General features: G+C 37.4%; 1 protein-coding gene across 1 annotated transcript; it reads left to right on the plus strand.

Annotated features, from left to right (window-relative positions):
- Window positions 1-764: 764 nt before the first annotated feature.
- SPATA22 (spermatogenesis associated 22) lies at window positions 765-20,635 on the plus strand. The gene is given in 8 exon segments (XM_032617892.1): window positions 765-926; window positions 2,287-2,402; window positions 4,116-4,244; window positions 6,099-6,159; window positions 6,299-6,394; window positions 10,452-10,791; window positions 13,490-13,619; window positions 15,749-20,635. Coding segments are annotated over 7 exon segments (975 nt in total). The 5' UTR covers window positions 765-926; window positions 2,287-2,359; the 3' UTR covers window positions 15,925-20,635.
- Window positions 20,636-21,272: the final 637 nt, after the last annotated feature.

A 21,272-nucleotide genomic window follows, 5' to 3' on the forward strand; every position in this document is an offset into this window, starting at 1 on the left:
CCTCTCCGGGGTCCTAGGTCCCTAAGGTATGTACTCCTTCCCTTCCCGAGCTTGCACAGCACTGGCCCTGCCTTCCTGACCACGCTTGGCCTTGCGGGACTGTCATCTAAACCCAAGCTAGCTCTCCCAGCCTCCTGGCGACTCCAATGCCCCGTCTGCTTGACCTCACTCAGACTCTCAGCCAGACCAAGAAAGACCCCTCTGGCCTGGCTTTGAGGCCTGTGGCCTTTTTTTTTTTTTTTTTTTTTTTTTTTTTGCGGTACGCAGGCCTCTCACTGTTGTGGCCTCTCCCGTTGCGGAGCACAGGCTCCAGACGCGCAGGGTCAGCAGCCATGGCTCACGGGCCCAGCCTCTCCGCGGCATGTGGGATCTTCCCGGATCGGGGCACGAACCTGTGTCCCCTGCATCGGCAGGCGGACTCCCAACCACTGCACCACCAGGGAAGCCTGAGGCCTGTGGCCTTTGAGTTATCCTATTCTAGGCACACTCTGTGGTGCCACCAGCATCTCGCAAACTGACGTCTAGACCTAAGAAATGACTTCGGAGTGTGGGAACGGGGTTGGGCGACCAGCTCTTGCCTAACTTCCTGATGAAGCTGGGGCGAAGGTTGGCTGAGCAGGCTTGTCCCTCTCTGGGCAAAACTCCAAAGGGAGTGTACCCAACAATATGAGAACGCAAGGGGGAGGCGCGTTCATGTTTCCGTGCCAGGGAAAAGGGGTGCGTGTCTTTCCCTCTTTGTCCACATTAGTGACGACGACACGGCGCCGAGCGCCCAGATGGTGGCCTCTGCGCCTGCGCCGACGGTGGCGCGCGGCGGGGCCGTGCATGCGCAGAGCACGACTTCCGCGTCTTTTCGGCGGCGGGAAGGCGGCTGGTGGTGGCTGACGCGGTGGCGGTTGACGGAGGCGAGGAACCTGAAGGTTAAAGTTGCGTGTCGTATGACAGGAGGGCCAAGGAGGGAAAGAGTCTGTGTGGGCCCTAGTTACCAAACTGCCGCGATCCCTGGGTCAGGAGAGATCATTGGGAGAGAACATGAGCCCTGACTGGAGCTTGATGTTTTTTCCCTAAGAGGCGCCCAGGTAGGCCCGACGGCCTCCTTCTGAGGCAACGGCCTTTGGGGCAGGGTGTGTGCGTGTGTGCGCATTGAGCAAACTTTCTGCACATCGATGTCACCACCCGCCTTAATGTAATTAGGGTCCAGTGGGAAGCCGGAGTGGGGGGCACCTTAGGGTCCCTGCCCCCAGGGTCAGTGGTCCAGGGGAGGATGTGGCGCTTTTGTTTGCCTGAGTCTCTTGTCGTCCCCCTCTAAGCTCAGGATGTGTGTTGCGTTGGTATTTCTGGGCTGAGAAAAGGTCACATAACCTGTTTTGGTTCCTAGAACGGCATCAAGAATATTTTCTAAAGGGCATACTATATCCAGGTTCAAGACCAATCTGTGGAAACAAAGCAGGGACAGCCCCTGACCTCATATTTCCCAAGTTTTATTTCTAGAAACGATATTTGGAAATTAATATGTACCTCAGTATGATTTGCATTGTTACTCAGTGGTGTTCATGTCTGTCTGTCTCATGGGGCAGAGAACTTGGGAGCAGGAATGATCTTATTTGGATTTGAATCTTACCTTTTCATGAAATAGGCAAGTATTTATTGAATTAAATTGGGATCAAAATCTAAGAGGCTAAACATGGAAAAAACGACAACAGAAATTCTGTGGTAAAAGAAAAAACAAAAAAATCTTATTTCACTTGTTTAAGTTATAGAAATGGAGTGGAAACTTATCAGTACAATTATTCTGGATATTAAGTGAGGCCTTAGTCTTTGGCATTATGTAATCCAGGGATCTCAAACTAATGGCCAAAGCAGATGATCTGCACAGTGTTTTGAAAGTGAGACACAGAATACGTTCTCACATGGCTAGTTCAATTGTGTATGTTTCCTCCCTGGCCTTGTAAGTATGTTTGCCAATGTTGTAGTCCGTCTCTTTGTAGATCCGGTTCAGAATTATTCTCACGGTGGGTCCTTGATTCTGAAATAAATTATGTAGACTCTGTGAAAATCCACAGATGTTTAGGAAGCAAGATTATAGCCACACTAGTCTTATTTCAAACAGATTTGGAAAAATGGGTTATGCTGTAAATTCTCACTCAGAAAGCAAAAGAGTCTGGCAGAGAGTTTACATTATCAGGTTTGAAACCATAGGTTTAAACCAAAATTTCAGTAATTACTAGGCTGAGAACTTGATTTTGTTGTTGATACAATACAAGGTATAAATTTCTTTCTTTGAAGGTTTAGTCGAACAACTTCATGTTGTAAAGTTGGAGCACTAAAGAAAAAATTATAGACTTTGATATCGAAGGAAATGAAGAGAAACATAAATGAAAATTCAACTCGAAATACAGCAGGTATTGACTGACTTTTATTTTTTAAATTTCTATAGTTTGTATATACTATGTAAACCTTGTATAGTATATAGATGCAACATTTTGGAAGGAACTTTTAAAAAGAATGAACATATAGTCTAGCCTTTTTACTTTTTAGGTCGAAGGAAGTAAAATAACTTACTCAAGACGAAACACTTAGTGGCTTAGGTGGAAGTAAAATCAGACTTTCCTGGATTTACTCTTGTATTCTTTCTACAAATCCCATGTGCTTGAGTTGTTTTGTGCTTTGTAAGCTGAAAATAATGAAATTAATAATATTTTAATTTTTATTTGTGACTATTTAAAATATTTTCAGAAGTGCTTCTGTTTCCCTAATAGCTTCCCCTGCCATTTCTGCTTTCCCAATTTGTTAGTATAAGGACAGAGGGCAAGAATGAAGAGAACCAAAGGAATGATGATAATGCACACTGAAGATAACAATAGCTGTTATTTATGGGGGGAGTACTGTATTCTGGGCATTTAATTATATGTTAATTTATGTACTCTGAGAGAGTTATTATTGTCATCCCTGTTTTCTAGATGAGAAACAAAGGCACAAAGAGGTTAAATAAGTAATTTATGAAGTGGGAGAGCCAGGACTTGAACCTAGACTCCATTCTTTTAATCACTGTATTATTCTGCCTCTCACTATATGCCATTTTGGCACAATGAGTTTAAGGAAATAGCCGTAGTTTGTACTTTAAATTTTAATTGAAACATGCTTTGAAGTTGTAATTCAAATTCAAACAGTCTGAGCCCACATCATTTTCCCAGCCGTTCATCAGACAGTTACCAGAATCTATATGCTCATGTAAGTGTAAGTGTTGATGGACCAACTAGAGTATGGTATAGTGGCAAGGTATCTGAACTGAGAGTTAGGAAGTGTGGGCCCTATCTAGGTTCTTTCACTGTGGCCATGTGTAAGCTTTTTCTTTTTCCTCTGAGATCCCTTCTAGTTTTAGTGTTCTGACTTTTGACCTGACTTGAGATCCCAGGTCCCTCAACTGGAGGGTTTGGAGTAGTATTTATTCTCATTTGGATTTATTACTATCACTCTAAGGCATTCTCAAAATGATCCACAGAAAATATGCATTACAGACACCTGGAGTTCTTGTTGAAATTGCAGAGTTTTGGTTTTCAGAGCAAGTCGATTGAAATAAAATCTATGAGGGTGGGGTCTAAGAACTGGCATGTTAAGCATAACCACAGATAAATCTTAGTCAAAGTAGAGTTTGAGAACCATGGCCTTAAAGGGTATGCTACCATAGTCAGAGAGTGGTTAGGGTTTTGGAAAGCAAAATGGGTCAAATTTTGGTTCTCCCTTACCTCTATTGTACTTGAAGTGTCCCCTCCAGTTGATATGGTGATAAGCAAGCACAGGAGGGGAGTAAGGAAAACAAAAAGTGGATTTGGAAAGGGTAGGGGGATGAGGGAGGAGATGGGAATTACTGCCAAACAAGAGGAATTAAGGCAGGGTCAACATAGAACAAGAAAGGAGTTTTTAGAGAGACAAGGCTATTCGGGATCTTAAAAAGAGTGTAAAAAAATTCCAAATCTATATCTGTAATAAATATAAAATTAATATATAGAAGCAGACAAATTCAAATCGTGAATTATTATATACTAGTAATTAGTCTATAACTAGATCTGACTATTTGCCTATTATGTACTTATTTATCGGAACATTCAATTTAGGCTGTTTGCCTGTACCACTGTTCAATCAGAAAAAGAGGAATAGACAGCCATTAACATCCAATCCACTTAAAAATGATCCAGGTATCAGTACTGCTTCTGACAGTTATGATTTCCCTCCTCTACCAACAGGTAAGAAAATAAGGTGAAAATTTTCAGAAAATAAGAAATAGGAAAAAAAAAGAAAAGAAAAGAAGAAATAGGATTATAGAAAATTACCATTTCTATTTTATTATAATGGAAATAGAAAGTTTATTGTTTTCTTCTTTCCACTATCCAATTATAGGATTACTTGGTTCTTTCTGAACATTCCAGTATAGTAGTTTGAGTTTCCTTGTCTACGAGAGTGTCTTAGCATTTAAATGGAGTATCTTAAATCTGGAGCCTTTGTTCTAATGAAGTAGTAACCTATATTGTAAAGGTTTTTTTTTCTTTTTCAAAACACGTATAGATATTGTGACTTAAACATTTGGTGATAAAGAATGGAGAAACTCAAGTTCCTTCAGGAATAAGGATAAGTGTGAATGGGAACACGGGAAAAATGGAAGAAAGTAGACCTTAGGAAGGGTAGAAGCCCAGGAATTTCTAGTGCTTGCCCCTAGTCTTTTTTCTCTTCTTACATAATTTTTGCCATTTTTCGTTTATTGGCTTTTCACTCTTTCATCCCATTGGCTTCCTTATAGCTTCGACTGGCGTGTGAACTAAATTGCTCTTGCTTGGTGTTAACGTAACTTTTAGTTCTAGTTCTCAGGGCCCATCATTGGCCGCCCTCTGTTTCTCTTGATTCAAAATCAAGACAGAGAGCCTCTGCTTCAGCTTATATTAAATGAGGTCACTGAAATCCTAATTTATCTTTATGGTTAGCCTCTCATATCTGAAACAATTAGCTGTGGTGGTTTGTGCTGAAAGGTCTTAATGTTTGCTTGCTTTTTACTTCTCTATGGAAGAAGGCATGGACAGGCAGACAGTCTGAAATATACTTGGTACATGCTGGTTATATACATTTACATTTTGGGGGGACACACTTAAAAATCTTTAATAGGATTTTATGCAACTAGAATTTAAAAATCCTTGTGCAACCATAGACCTTAATCTACTTTTACATCTATAGTTATTTTGTTTTCTTCCACATTTGAGGAATTGGAAGTATGAATTTCATATTATTCTCATTTTTATGGATAAAAAATTAAAAATTCACATGGATATGCATAAGTGGTCATCTTCTGCCATTTAAAAAGTTCTCTACTATTTAAAATATTTTTATAAGTAGCATGAATGATAGATGATCTTGAAAAATCACAATTTGAGTTGTTCCATAGGGAAGTGTGCATTCTCCTGAAGTACTGAACGTTTCAAACTCTGACCAGGATTACTATCTGTCAGAGATATAACAAGGTTCTTATATTGGGCAAGAGATAGGACTAGATCAGTGTTTTTCAAATTTTTTTCTTGATCCATTAGTAGGTTAGGAAATAACCAACCTTTTAAAAAATAAATAGAAGAGAATAAAATAGAAAAGAATAGAAAGTGTCAGTATATCATATAGTAAGAATAAGAATTGATAGTAAAATTGTTATATTCTCCCTCAAACACACACGTGCGCGCATACACATGCACACCATGCCTGTATATATTACGGGTTTCGATGTATTTCTTGCTGTGGGTTGGGATTAAGAAACATTTATTACACTGAATTTATGTTACAGAATACAAGGTACTATACTAGGATTGACTGTGGAAGAGATACAGATTAAACTATTACCTTGCTTAGAATACAATGGGAAAGAAAGACATCTAAAAAATTAATAAGGCAGCCTATGACAAATTCCACAACAAAGTACTATTGAAGAACATGTCCATATATTCAAGTCCTTTTCTCCTTCAAACTTTCAACTGCCTCCCCCCACATATTAAATAAATATGAAAGAATTATTTCAAAAAATGCTCCCTATCTTACTCTTACCTATATTACTTGTATCTTTTGAGATTGGGCCTGGGAAGCTATGAATCCAGAGCTGCCTCCTTTAACGAAAACAGTGAACACAGGGTATGTGGAAAAATATATACCAATGAATGTATGTGTCTGTTACAGACTGATGTTATTCATCTATATATATTTTATATTTTTATATTTCTCAATCGGAGAACAAATTATTAATAGTTAATAATACATATTTCCTTGAAAGGCAAATACCACATTCAGTTTCTCATCCCCTGAGAAGTCAAGATTCTGTGTCTAAATCTATTCAATTAAATGCTGAAAGAAGCAAGAGTGGTTGGAGGTGAGTCTACTTAAGATTTTTCTTATTCATTCTTCTCCTTCCCATCTCCTCCTTTAGTCCCTTCCCTTCTCCTCTATCTATTCTTCCTTTCTTAAACAGAATTATATTTAGGAAATTTATATACTTAATAACTAACTATAGTGATATTAGCTGTGTTTTATAAAAGAAGAGAACATGCCATATATAACTTTAAAAATAGGTAAATTTGGCAGTGATTATATTTCCAAAGAATACTTCATGTTATAATGAAATTTTTGTAAATATTTATCACCATGAATTTATGATTTTGCTGTGGATTATTAATGATCTAGTTGACAATAGTTAAAGAGTCAAGAATAACTGTATCTAAATGTACTACCAACTGTAAAATAGATAGCTAGTAGGAAGCAGGCGCATAGTACATGGATATCAGCTCGGTGCTTTGTGACCACCTAGAGGGGTGGGATAGGGAGGGTGGGAGGGAGATACAAGAGGGAGGAGATATGGGGATATATGTATACGTATAGCTGATTCACTTTGTTATAAAGCAGAAACTAACACACCATTGTAAAGCAATTATATTCCAATAAAGATGTTAAAAAAAAATAAATGAAAAAAAATGTCGGATATATTTAGGAATTGAGAACCAAATAGAATGCTGAGCCTTACCCCAGTAAGATCATCAGCTCCAAGGTAAATAGGATGGAATAAGAAAGACAGAGAATGAAATCATAAGCATATGGTAAGATGGTGAGGGTAGGGCTTCCCCTGGTGGCGCAGTGGTTAAGAGTCCGCCTGTCAATGTAGGAGATGCGGGTTCGAGCCCTGGCCCAGGAAGATTCCACATGCCGCGGAGCAGCTAAGCCCGTGCGCCACAACTACTGAAGCCCTCACGCCCAGAGCCTGTGCTCTGCAACAAGAGAAGCCATGACAATGAGAGGCCTGCACACCGCAACGAAGAGTAGCCCCTGCTCGCCACAACTAGAGAAAGCCTGCGCACAGCAACGAAGACCCAACGCAGCCAAAAATAAATAAATTTATTAAAAAAAAAAATGGTGAGGGTACTTTTGGGTCATTGCCAGAAATATCTAAGTTTAATGTCTAAATAATAAGAAAAAAATGAATAGATAGAGGACATGGATTATTTTTTTAGGTTGGACTTTAGTATTTTTGGGTAAGTGGCAAACTACTGAAAGAAATCATTTTGGAAACAAAGTATTGGAAAACAACCCCAACCCCAGATCATATATCAGTCATTGGTTAGTGCTTTGTTATGTTATTTTAATGATCCTTACAACAACCCTGTGAAGTTAACATCACCTTCACTTTTAGTAGATGAAGATACCATATTTTTTAAAAAGCGGGAAACTTTTAATAAAGTGGTTAATACAACAAAGCAGTATTTTTATTTTTTAAAGTTTAGTATTGTTTTTATTACTCATGCTGGTTTCCTCAGGACCAGTCAGTTCTTTCTTCAGTACCACTGCTTCAAACTAGGCCTATTCAGTGGTTTGAGATGGTCCTCGGAGGCATAGTTCCAGCTGCAAGTGCTAGGAGAAAATGCATTCTGATAGACATTAGAGAATTAGGTAACGGACTGTAATATGGATAGGCAGCCAGTATTGGATATTCCAATTTGAAATAATAAATGATCTGTCAGACAGTTGGAATATAACAACAGAAAATCCAGGAGCAGAAGACATTTGAAAACCCAAGTAGGCAGTTAGTAATCTGCTGAAGATCTTTTAACTGGTTCTATGCTTAGGTTTAGACTCTAGGCTAACATTGCAAGATTTAGCAAATAAAAATATAGGATGCCCAGTAAAATTTGAATTTCAGATAATGGACAAATAATTTTTTAGTATATGTCACATGTAATATTTGGGACATAATTATACTAAAATTTTATTTGTTATTTATTTGAAATTCAAATTTAACTGGGCATCCTGTATTTTACCTGATAACCCTTGTCTAGAATCTCTTGAAACATGGAATTTGCAAGAGCAATGTAGACTCCTATTCTTATAGATATTAAGCTATTAGGTTGTCAAGATAGGTTTAATTTACCAGAATTAGTATACTAGACAATAAGCAAGGTGAACTGATGTTAAGATCTTCAAGCTTTCATACTAAAGCTCCTGCAATTAAATAACTGGTCTTAGAGAAATTGGGATTGCACTTGATGGTTAAGAAATCTCAGTTGAGGAGAGGTGAAGACTTTAGAAACTGGAAATTGGGCACAACCTGGCAAATAGGTTTAGATAGATCAATAAATTGGCTTGTATAAATTTATTTATTTATTTTTGGCTGCATTGGGTCTTTGTTGCTGTGCGTGGGCTTTGTCTAGTTGCGGGGAGCGGGGGCTACTCTTGGTTGTGGTGCGTGGGCTTTTCATTGCGGTGGCTTCTCTTGTTGCGGAGCACGGGCTCTAGGCACGAGGACTTAAGTAGTTGTGATGTGTGGACTCAGTAGTTGTGGCTCACGGGCTCTAGAGCGCAGGCTCAGTAGTTGCGGCGCATGGGCTTAGTTGCTCCACGGTGTGTGGGATCTTCCCAGACCAGGGCTTGAATCTGTGTCCCCTGCATTGGCAGGTGGATTCTTAACCACTGCACCACCAGGAAAGCTCAATAAATTGCTTTTAAGGGAAGATAAAGTATTTTTTTTCTATAATAGCCTACTGTTCTTATTATAAAAGTAATATAATCATTCTAGAAAAAAAAGTAAATGGAAGAAAGTTATTCGTAGTCACACTGATCCAGAGATAGCCATTAATCAATTAATTAATTTTTAAACAGAAATATCAAGGCATTTCCCCAGGCTAGGAGCACCTCCTGAACGAAAACATTGGAGAAAGTTGCAGATGCATTGTTACCAATAAGGAGTTGTAAAGCTAAAAGAAACTTTCCTAAACTATGAAAATAAAAGTAATTTCCACAGCCATGAGGAATGAGAAAATTATGTTTCTGTTCTCTCTGTTGAATATAAAATTGTTGCCATATGAAGAGGTGATTAATGTAGGAAAAAATTTTATAGAGGTGTATTAGGCAATTACTTAATGATAAGTTTTTCCTGGATATTGTGATGTTTGTGGTATTTATCAAGTTAAAATAATTTTAAATTATTTGTGGTGATTTCTTTTCTCATTATTTTCATACTGAATTTTGTACCTAATTTACTTACGAAAGCTCCCTAAATTATACAAGCTTCAGGTCCCATGTAATCTGGTCTAGGGAACCTAGACGTTTCTTGGATTATTTTCCCTAACAAGGTATGGGTTGCATTGTTGCCCTCTTGTGGTACTTGTGGTATTTTTAGGAAAATTATTCGGGAATAAGCATTTGTGACTTAGACTAGTTTTTCCCTGTGGAACTCTTAACTAGCCTGCTCAGAAATTATACTTTTAATTTTGGCCTCATTAACATCATGTTCTGATGAACTGGTACGGCTCACTTAGGTTAATGTAGCTAGTAAAATGCTGAAACATATTCATAAGTAGAGTTTTTAAGCTACACAGTAGAAGTACAAAATTTCTAATCAAACAGCTATCTACCCTGTCTATATCTATTTTCCTTGTGATTTAAAATCACTGACGAGCAATAGTTTAACTTTTGAAAATTTTACTTTGTAGAAACTTAAAAAATAAATGTATAAAAAAGGAAGCAGGGAGTTCCCTGGTGGTCCAGTGATTAGGACTCGGGGCTTTCACTGCCGTGGCCCCTGAGGGTTCATAACCACTGTCATATGAAGGCTTGTATAATTTAGAAATATACTCTATGGCACTGGACTTTGAGTTGGGAGACTAGGATTCTCTGGGTTTTGGATTGTCAGTAACTTGCTATATGACTTTGGGCAAGTTACTTCCTCCTCAAGACTCGGTTTCCTCACCAAGAGAGGTATAATATATTGTAGGGTTGTTGTGATGATGTATTTGGAATTTCTAACTGGTCAGTAATTACAAAGTAGTTTTATAACCACAAATTACCATGTAATGCAAATTTTCATTAATAATTTTCTTTCACGTAAGAAAAAGTATATAGAAACAAAATTAATACTAATTTAAAAAACAAAACTATTTCAGCTACAGAGACGGCAACAAAAATACCACTTTAAAAACTTGGGATAGAAATGATTTTAAGCCTCAGTGCAAGAGAACAAATCTAATGACAAATAATGGAATACATTCATGTCCAGTGAATTTGGGAGCTCAACAATGGAAACAATTAAGAGTATCTGAATCTACTAACTTACCTCACCAAAGAGAAAGTGAAGTACTCACACAAACACATTCGTCAAAAATATCTGGCTCCACAATGAGAAGTCTAGACAAAAACGGTTCATTACAGGCATTTAAGCCAATTTTCAACAAAATCAATTAAGAAAAAAATGTGGATGGTTTTCCAGAAGAAAACACCCTCAAGGTAAACTTTTAAATATTATTTGCACTTTTGTATTTACATTAAAAAAATGAGATAAGTATTTAGAAAATTACAGAGATAAGAGCATTTGAAATCATTCCCCTGGTATACATTACTCGATTAGCACAAATACCCAGTTCTGTTGGAGTAGATATATGTTAGTGTCCAAAATTATTTCTTAGAGGTTGTGAATGCTGCTGCTTTTCAGAGTTGCTTTAGAATTTCCTACCAGGGTTCTGAATTTCACTGTTTGCTAATTATTGAGATGATGATAGTTTATCCATTGCTTGCAGCAAATTCTTCAAGTTCTTCATATGTCACTCTTTTTTTTTTTGTTAATAGGGGTACGCAACTTTTTCTGTAAAGGGTTAGATAGTAAATATTTTTGGCTTTATGGGCCATATTGTCTCCTCTTGCAAGTTACTCAACTATATTCACAGCAACTCTGCTGTGTGACCTTAAAAGCAGCCATAGATAATTCATAAATTAATTGGTGTGGCTGAGTTCCAATGAAAATTTACCCAAAAAACACAGCAGATTAGATTGGCCTGCAGCCGTAGTTTGCTGACTTCTGCTCTATAATCCTGGTCTTATTTACTTTTACAGCTTCGTATTCCATATTTCACTAATTCTTCAATGCTCCAGCCATTTCAGATTCTTCACAATTCTCTCAACGCACTCTAATATGACTCTGCTTTGGTTTATATTCTTCCCCATACCTGTGCCTCAGCCTTATTTCCTCTCTCCACCTCTCATTCTAGTCATTCTTTGTAAATGTCTTTCATATATGTTCTGGCTGTTTGCTATCTTCCCTTGCTCGCCACCTGGTCTAATAGATTCTTTATCCTCAGCCCTTGTCTGTGTTCTGGAAGGCTGAATGGTCCTACATAGTGCATCATTCTGGGATCCATTAGCTGGCTTCTGTTAGGAGTCAGCCAGTGGGAGTGGAAGTCCCAGGCAGGACATCAAAGGGTAGAGAGAGAGTTGGGTTTCCCATTCCCCCCTGCTTAAGTGTTGTGTCCTCAGGTGTAGCTGTGTCCCTGCATGATGTAGCCCCTCCGTAAGTCCAGATTTCACAGGCTTGGTAATTTTATTTCCTCCTCTTGTCCTTTCAGCCTAGGAGTGGTAGAAGTTTCTTATTGTTGTTAGTCTTTGAGTGCTTAAGTACCCTCTGTTTATTCTGCCCATACACCTGTAAGCAGTTTTTTCAATAAGCCATCTGGGGTAAATTTTTTTTTTCTGGAAATCTGACTAATATTGCATGTTCCACAGTGGTTCTCAACCTTGTTTCCTTGTACACAAGAATGATATGATAGTCACCTTAGTAACAGTGGCTCATTATGGCAGTAATCCTCAACAGGAAGCATTCATATCTTCGTTAGGTATGGGAAGAGGAGGGAAGGTAATTGTAGTTGGAAAAAAATGTTCCATCAAGTGTTCTTGGATATGCCACTGCCCTCATGAAGGAAGGTGCCCCCTCCCCAAAAATTAGTATCTTAGCACACTGTATTCTTAGTTGATCTTTTAAAATTTTAGTAATTAGTTCAACTTTTATTTTTGTATGACCTTATGTCATCAGGCTTTCTTTTCCTCCCTCCCTCCCTGCCTTCCTTCCTCTTTCTTTCTTGTAGGCCTGCCTACTTTCTTGGCCTGAGGCATGCCAGTACTGGTCCAACAGGCTGGTGGGCGAGGCCAGGTCCTGGTGCTCTGTGATTGCAATTAACCTCCCATTTGTGGGTTGCCCACCCTGGGGGTATGGGTCTTGACTATACCTTGTATCTTCCCTCCTACCAGTCTTGTTGTGGTTCTTTATATCTTCAGTTGTAGAATTTCTTATCTGCTAGTCTTCTGGTTTTTCTCATCAATAATTGCTCTGTAAATAGTTGTAATTTCAGTGTGCCCATGGGAGGAGGTGGGCTCAGGGTCTTCCTACTCTGCCATCTTGGCCATTCCACCCTTTTAGTTGATCTTTAAAAATGCCAAACACATTCCCATCTCAAGGCCTTTACACTTGCTGTTCACTCAGTCCTCACTCAACAACCTATTTAAAATAATAATCCCTGTCTCTTTTTATCCTTTTACCCTGTTTATTTTTTTTAATGCATAGGATATAGCAATTCCTGACATTCTATATTTATTTTCTGAATCCCCTATTAGACTGTACAGTCTCTGAAGGTAGATAGATTGTCTGTTTTGTTCAGTACTGTTTCCTCATTAGCTATGTTTGGCACATTGTAGGTGCCAGTAAATACTTTTGGAATGAATGAATGAATGAATGTGTCTGGGTTCCCTCTCAGAGTGTGAGCACATTAGGGAAAGGAATTGTGTTTTACTCACCTGTGTTTATCACAGGATTGGCACGTGATGCTTTAAAAATATTCAAAGAATCGACAAATGAATGAGTGAATAAATGCCCATATAAAACAGATAAAAAGAAAAAAAATAATCCTCTTCTTGATTAATTTTCTCCAAGTGCATTATAGTTTCTCCTCCTTTATAAAGTACTAATGATGCCTTTAATTTAGGGGAGTAACTGTACTAAAATTGTCAATAGTTCCTTTTACATATTTTACATAGTCTTTTAACATATTTTACACATTTGCCTATTATAAGGACCTAGAATCTTTACATAGAAAAGTGAATGAGTATGACGAAAAAAATGACAGGTTTTTCTAATGCTATGTTTTCATTTTTTCAGAAGGAAGCATCATTGTATCAGTTAAAGCTTAAGGAGAAAGAGAATTCTTTAAGAATTATATCTGCAGTTATTGAAAGCATGAAGTACTGGTGTGCACATGCACAGAAAACTGTACTTCTTTTTGAAATATTAGGTAGGTATACTACTTCAAAAATACTTCAGTAATACCATGTGGACAATAATTTTGAATGTTAATAGGAATACCTAGGGGATCTTAAAGAAAAATAACATTTCATAAAAGGAATTATGGTTTATTAGGATTTTCTTCAGTTCCTGTATCTGTCATAGATTTGTGTGACATAAGATGTATTTGATTATTCATGGTAGAAGAATTCTAATTCATAATGTCAAAAATGGAAAGATTCTTAAAAGTAATCTAACCCAACCCTTGCGGTAGGTGAGGAAGTGGGGCAAATAATTAAAATAGACTTGACTAAAAATCATAATGCCAGTTAGCAGCAGAAATGGATCTAGACCCCAAGTCGTCTTCTTCTCAATAGAGTGTTCTTTCTACTATATTACAGTAGTAGTTTTGTATATAAGTTAAATTATAAATCAAATATTCTGAAAGAACATTTGTGAAGAATCCTTTACTGATATGAGTAAACACCCTACAATTAGCCTGTTTTCTAAATTAATATTTAAAAGGGAGGAGAGTTTTGTAAAATGTTTCTGGAATTTAATTTTACTTAGACTGAAGAGATAAACAAGAAGTAGAGATTCAAAACATATTTATTTCCATAGGTTAAATAAAATATTTAATTTAAATTATGAAATATTTCAAACATACAGAAAAATACAGAGAATAAATATCCACCTACCTATTGTTATAGACATCTTTGAAAACCGCTATCCATTTTTCTTCTTCTCTAGAGATAATCACTATGGTATCTTTCCTTTCCATGCTTTTATAATTTTACTCTATACATCTGATTTCATAAATTTATATATATTTATTTACTGTTTTATGTGTTTTAAAATACAGAGTTTACATTTTCATCCAGCATTACGTTTTTGAGATTTAGCCATCTTTCTTTTTTTTTTTTTTTTTTTTTTACGGTGCGCGGGCCTCTCACTGTTGTGGCCTCTTCCATTGAGGAGCAGAGGCTCCGGACGTGCAGGCTCAGCCGCCATGGCTCACGGGCCCAGCTGCTCTGCGGCATGTGGGATCTTCCCGGACCGGGGCACGAACCCGTGTCCCCTGCATCGGCAGGCGGACTCTCAACCACTGCGCCACCAGGGAAGCCCTTTAGCCATCTTTCTATCCTGTTAGTGTTGACTTCATCCTGAGGCTCCAATTATGGTCTCTCCAGCAGCTTCTGACTCTTCCCTTACGACATTAAGAAGATTATCAAAATTCTCTATACCACACATTCTTCCTTATACCATAGTCACATTCTTTGATAGTTTCTTCTGGTTGCTCTTTCCCAGAAACTAGCAAATGACCCCTTGCATATCATCATTTCTGACTGGGCAACAAGCCCATCACTGCAACCCTGAGCTCTGTAGCTGAGGAAGGGGGTACATTGACTGGCTTATATCAGTCTCAGGTTACTCCTGGCTCTAGGGGTGGGGACAAATCCCATCCAAATCATATGGCTAAGAATGGCATAGGAGAGATTTCCTAAAGGAAAATCTGGGTATTATTAGGGGAAATGGAGGCTGACCTCAAAGTAACAAATGTTCACTATCAGTACCTAATAGATGGTTATTAAAGGAATGAATAGTGGTCTCATTTGATAGTAATTTCTTGAGATAAACATGAATTATCATTTGAATTTTATAGATGAAACAGATTTGAAAGAGGTTAAACAGTTGTTCGATTTAGTAAGTTGAAGAACTGAGACTCAATTGCATGACTTCTGATTCTAATTCAATGCTTTTTTTTTCATTAAACCATGATGTTTATTTGTTATACTTGTGTATTTTGTTCACTATAATGTAGTAGACTGGTCTGAGGATTTAACCACTCAATCAAACACATTCAAAGAAAAAAGCTTCAGATGGCCAGCTATTGTCAGTTGTATAAACTTTGTCATATAACCTGATCCTAGGTTGGAGAGGGCCAGAAATTTTGCTTTCCTTAGAATAAAAGTTTCAGAAATATCTTTCCCTCTTAAGATGTTTTCTTATCAATGTATAAACAAAACTATGAGAGGTTGGTGTGGGAACAGCTATTTAAATATCAACTTCTCTTTGTTAAACTTTATTTGCATTTTACCAACACTGATTTTTTTCCCCCTCTATTTCAATGTTGCTTAGCTGTTCTCGATTCAGCTGTTACACCTGGCCCATATTGTTCAAAGACTTTTCTTCTGAGAGATGGGAAAAATACTCTGCCTTGTGTATTTTATGAAATAGTGAGTATCTGTTTAAGTATTCTTTGCAAAGCCTATGCCAACAAAAACATACAAATGCAGGCTATAATTCAACTGTAGTAGAAATTCTGTTAATGATTTAGTGGTACTTTCAACATTTTGTTTGGTTTTAATTATGATTTTAAAATTATTTATTTGTTCAACTAAAATGGAGGGCTACTATATGCCAGGCGCTGTGCTAGATGCAGGGGATACAGAGTGGAATAAAAGTGGTAAATGGCTCTTTCTCTCAAAGAGTTTATAATCTCAGGTAGAAAGACGGAAACATAAATGTTACACTGTGGTATGATAAATGGTATGACAAGTGGTGTGTGCAGGGTGCTATAGAAGTAGATAGGGAGGATGGGTCAGATCAGGGGAAGATTTTTGAAGAATGTAGTCTTGTCTTAGATATTTAAGGTCTAATGAATTAAGCCAAAGTGTTGGGAGGTGGGGGAAGAGGTTGGAGGAACACATTCTAAGGTGAGGGAGCAGCACATGTAAAGACATGAAGCTCAGATAGAGCCTGGATTGTTCAGGAAACTGCAAGTAGTTTACAATTACTGGAGTGTAGAGTTAGTAAGTGATGGGGGTAAGGGTAGTGGTTATGAACTTGGGGGAATGCAGAGAGAGTGGGCTGGGACGTAGGGAAGAGCTTGGTAACAAAGGAGGCTGGAAACCTTATAAGACTTACATACTTTGTGAAATAGTTTGGCATTAATTCTGAAATTGGGCTTAATTCTGAAATCACACTTGGATTCCAATTTGTACTCCACCATTTATTAGCTGTATGACCTTGAGTGAGCTCCTTAAACTTCTTGAGCATCAATTTTTTAATCTGTAAATTGGGGAGACTAATTCCTACTTTGAAAGGTTGTTTTGGAGATTAGATAATAAAATATATGAATGTATAGCATCTGACACATAGCAGATGATCAAGAAATAGTAGCTGTCATGTTAATTTTTATAATACCTTGAAAGATTATTTTTCTCTAGTCTGATAAGTTTTTTAAAAACTTTTATTAAAATATAACATATACAGAAAAATGCACAAATCATAACTGTACAATTCTATGAAGGTATCACAAAGTGAACATTACCAAGGTTAAGAAATAGAACATTGCTATCACCCTAGCATCCTTGTGCCTCTTCCCATTCACTCCCTCTTGTTTTCTGCCTACAAGTAACCACTACTGTGATTTTTAATATCATAAATTAATTCTGCCTGTTTTTGAACTTTATATAAATAGTATCATGTGGTACGTCTTGTTTTATGTCTGGTTTCTTTCATTCAACACAACGTAAGATTCATCTGTGTTGTGGCATGTAGCTGAAGTTCATTTATTTATATTTCTATGTACAATATTCTTTTGTATGAATATATCACAATTTAGTTTTCTGTTCTACTGTTGGTGGGCATCTTGGTTGTTTCTTGGTTTTTTTTTTATTATGAATAATACTCTGTGAACATTCTTATATATGTCTCTTGTGCACATGCATGCCTTTCTGTTGGGTATATACCTAGAAGTAAAATTCCTGAATTGTAGTGCATTTGTATGTTCTAATACAGTAGTTATTGCCAAAGAATTTTCCACAGGGTTGTAACAGTTTACGTACTCACAATCAGCATAGGAGAGTTGTAGTTTCTCTGCATTCTTATCAACATTTAGTAGTCGTTGTTTTTTATTTTAGCCATTCTAGTGGGTAAGTTTAGTGCTATCTCATTTCTCTCCAATTCCCTGGTGACTAATGAGGTTCAGCACTTTTGATGTTTACTGGCCATTTAGATATCTTCTTTTGAAAAATCTGTTCAGGCCTCTTCTAATTTTTTTCTGTTAAATTGTTTTTTTTCCTTATTGATTTATAGGAGTTTTTGAAAAAACTATTCTGAGTACAAGTTCTTTCTCTATTATGTACATTGCAAATATCTTCTCATACTCTGTGGTTTGCTTTTTCAGTCTTAGTAGTGGCTTTTGAGGAAAAGAAAATCTTCACTTTAATATGGTCCTTTAGCAATTATCAACATTTTCCTTTATAGTTAGTGCTTTTTATGACTGTTTAGCGAAAGAACTCTCAGAATAATTTTATTCATGACTGAGAGGATTTGGAGCTGGCTGGTCTTTTTCTGGCTTACTCGTCCCATTAGGGCACAACCCTTTTGAGTCTCCCAACCCTAAGCCTGGGGTGGGGGTGGGGTGGTTACCAGAATCTCTTTTCTTTGGGGGACCCTGGAGTCCATTTTTTCTCTAGCCCTATGAGCTCTCAGAAGCTCTGCTAAGTCTCTTACACTCTCAAATTGCCTTGACTGTAATTAGCAGATACCTCAGGGGGTAAAGCATCCCCAAATATCAGGCCCCATTCTGGACTCCTGTCCTCTCCCAGATGGGGTCTCTGTAACTCCTCACTGCCTTTTATCTCTCTGGTGTCTATGAGGATATTTTAAAGTAAATATTCTATCCAGGTGTTCTAGTTGTTTTCAGTGGGAAAGTTGGTCTGAACTACCTAGTCTGTCATCTACTGAAAGTAGAACTCTGGAAGTCTAATAGAAGTGAATATTCATGTGCCATTATATTGGGAATTAGTCTTTTAAGAAGCAGCAGCTCACTAGCTTGTAAGAAGCCCTACCAAAGTGAAGATCTTCTGTGTCAGGGCACCCATTTACGACTAGCTATTATGGTCTTGTCGCAGTGGGGCTCTATATGAGGTAAGGGAATTACAGCATTTTGGAGTGATTATTTAGTTGATCATATTATTAGTTTAAAAAATTGAAATTCAAATGAAGTAATAAATAACTTTATTGATATTTATTTATTTTTTTTTTTGATATTTATTTTTTAAAAAACAGGATCGTGAACTTCCAAGACTGATTAGAGGCCGAGTTCATAGGTGTGTTGGAAACTATGACCAGAAAAAGAATATGTTTAAATGTGTTTCTGTCAGACCAGCATCTGTTTCTGAACAAAAAACTTTCCAAGCTTTTGTTAAAATTGTAGATGCTGAAATGAGATATTATACTAATGTAATGAGTGAAATTTAAGTAGTGATGAAGTTTAAATAGTAAAAATTAAGCATTTTTCTGTTCTTGTTTAAATTACCATCTCCATGGTTTTATGGCTACTGTTCTTCTGTATTTCACTTGTTGAATTAAAATATTTAAATCCTTTTAATGTGGAAAGAATTTTTGAAAAATAATTTTACTGTTATTATAAAAATGGTGCATTTGCTAAAACTAAAAAACCACTTCAGATAAAAATGCTCAATATAATAAGAATAGGCACATACTTATTTAACATGGGATAATAGTACATTTGAGTCAGCCTAAAAGCCAACATCAAGCTTAATGGGGAAATATAGCGACGTTCACACTAAAGTCAGGAACAAGGTCAGGGTGCCCTATACTGGAGCTCCTAGTCCATGCAGTTCATTTAATTACTTCAGATAGTGGGCATATGCTCTGTGCCAAGCACTATTTCATGTGCTTGTTTGTTAACAAAGCAGGTTACAAAGTAACAAAAATCTCTGAATTTATGGTATTTATATTCCAGGACCCATAGAATATATTAGACAAAAGAGAAATATTTGGGGTATAATAATTACTGCTATTGGTAGATGATATAATTGCACATATGGGAAACCTAAGAAAATCAACCAAGAAACTACTGTAAAATGAGATAATTTGGTAAAGGCACTAAAATAGAAAACTATTTTAATATGCAGAAATCATCAGTAGGTGTTATTTATATGACCCAAACCATTAGAGTGTGAAATGGATAAAGATATCATTTAAAGAAATATCTAAGACTAACCAATACTAAGTGATAAATGTGGAAAGTATATGAACAAAGCTTTAAAATACATACTAATGAAGGACACAAAAGACTTGGACAAATGGAAAAATAAATCATTTTCTTTGATAGGAAGACAAAGATGTTGATTTTTCTAAAATTAATTTATAACATAATTTCTTTCTCTCTTTCTGTATGTATACAAACCACACACACACACACACACACATTAACCAAATGAATACTAAAGGTTATAGATATGAAAAAATGAGAATAGTCAGGAAACTCTGAAAAAGAACAATAGAGGATAGTTTTATCAAATATTATAAAGCCTTAAACATATATTATTATTGTTGCATAACCAATTACCCACCAAATTAGTGGCTTTAAATGACAAGCATTTATTATCTCTCACAGTTTCAGTGGGCCAGGATTTCATAAGTGGACTGGCTAGGCAGCTCTGGCTTGGGATCTATTAGGAGGACTCACCTCCAGGGCGGCTGATGCACATGATTGCCAAGTGGGTGCTTTCTGCTGGAAGGAGGATTCAGTGTCTTATATGTGGGCCTTTCCAAAGGGCTGCCTAAGTGTCCTCATGACATGGTAGCTAGCTTCCCCTAGAGCAAGTAATCCAATAGTGAGTTAGCTAGGTGGAGCTATCCTTTATATGACCTAGCCTAGGAAGTCACATAGCATCACCTCCACTACATTCTGTTTGCTGGAAGTGAGTCATTAAGTATGGACCACATTTAGGAGGAGGGAAATTAGGCTCCACCATTTGAAGGAAAGAGTGTCAAAGTAATGGCAGGCATTAAAAAACTAAATACATATTACGAAGGCATATTTAAATATTCATGTAAAATATGGTACTGGTTCATGAATAGACAGGACAATAAAACAATTTAAAGCACAAAACTGGGACTTCCCTGGTGGTCCAGTGGTTAAGACTCCATGCTTCCAATGCAGGGGGCCCGGGTTCTATCCCTGGTCCAGGAAATAGATCTCACGTGCCGCAACTAAGACCCGGTGCAACCAAATAAATAAATAATTAATTAACTTTAAAAAGTACAGGGCTTCCCTGGTGGCGCAGTGGTTGAGAGTCCGCCTGCCGATGCAGGGGACACGGGTTCGTGCCCCAGTCCGGGAAGATCCCACATGCCACGGAGCGGCTGGGCCCGTGAGCCATGGCTGCTGAGCCTGCGCGTCTGGAGCCTGTGCCCCACAACGGGAGAGGCCACAACAGTGAGAGGCCCGTGTACTGCAAAAAAAAAAAAAAAAAAAAATTTTATAATAACTTTCTATTATCTATCATTTGCATTTGCCAACATTCACTTAACCACTGGGTATTTAGTTTCCAATTTATCACCATTGTAAATAATAGTGCAACCAAGTCTCTACATCTCTGATTTTTGTCCTATATCCTGAGTAGTTTCTAGCCCCAATTTGTGCAATGATCTTGTCTAATACATTGATATTCTATTACATTCTCAAGACTAGATTCCTTGTTACCTCATGACAAAATTAAAAATTACTTATATTTTTACTTATATTTTTATATACCTGTCTCTGGACGCGCAGGCTCAGCAGCCATGGCTCACGGGCCTAGCCGCTCCGCAGCATGTGGGATCTTCCCAGACCGGGGCA

This window comes from Phocoena sinus, chromosome 20 (genome assembly GCF_008692025.1).
Source record: "Phocoena sinus isolate mPhoSin1 chromosome 20, mPhoSin1.pri, whole genome shotgun sequence".
Taxonomy (NCBI): domain Eukaryota; kingdom Metazoa; phylum Chordata; class Mammalia; order Artiodactyla; family Phocoenidae; genus Phocoena; species Phocoena sinus.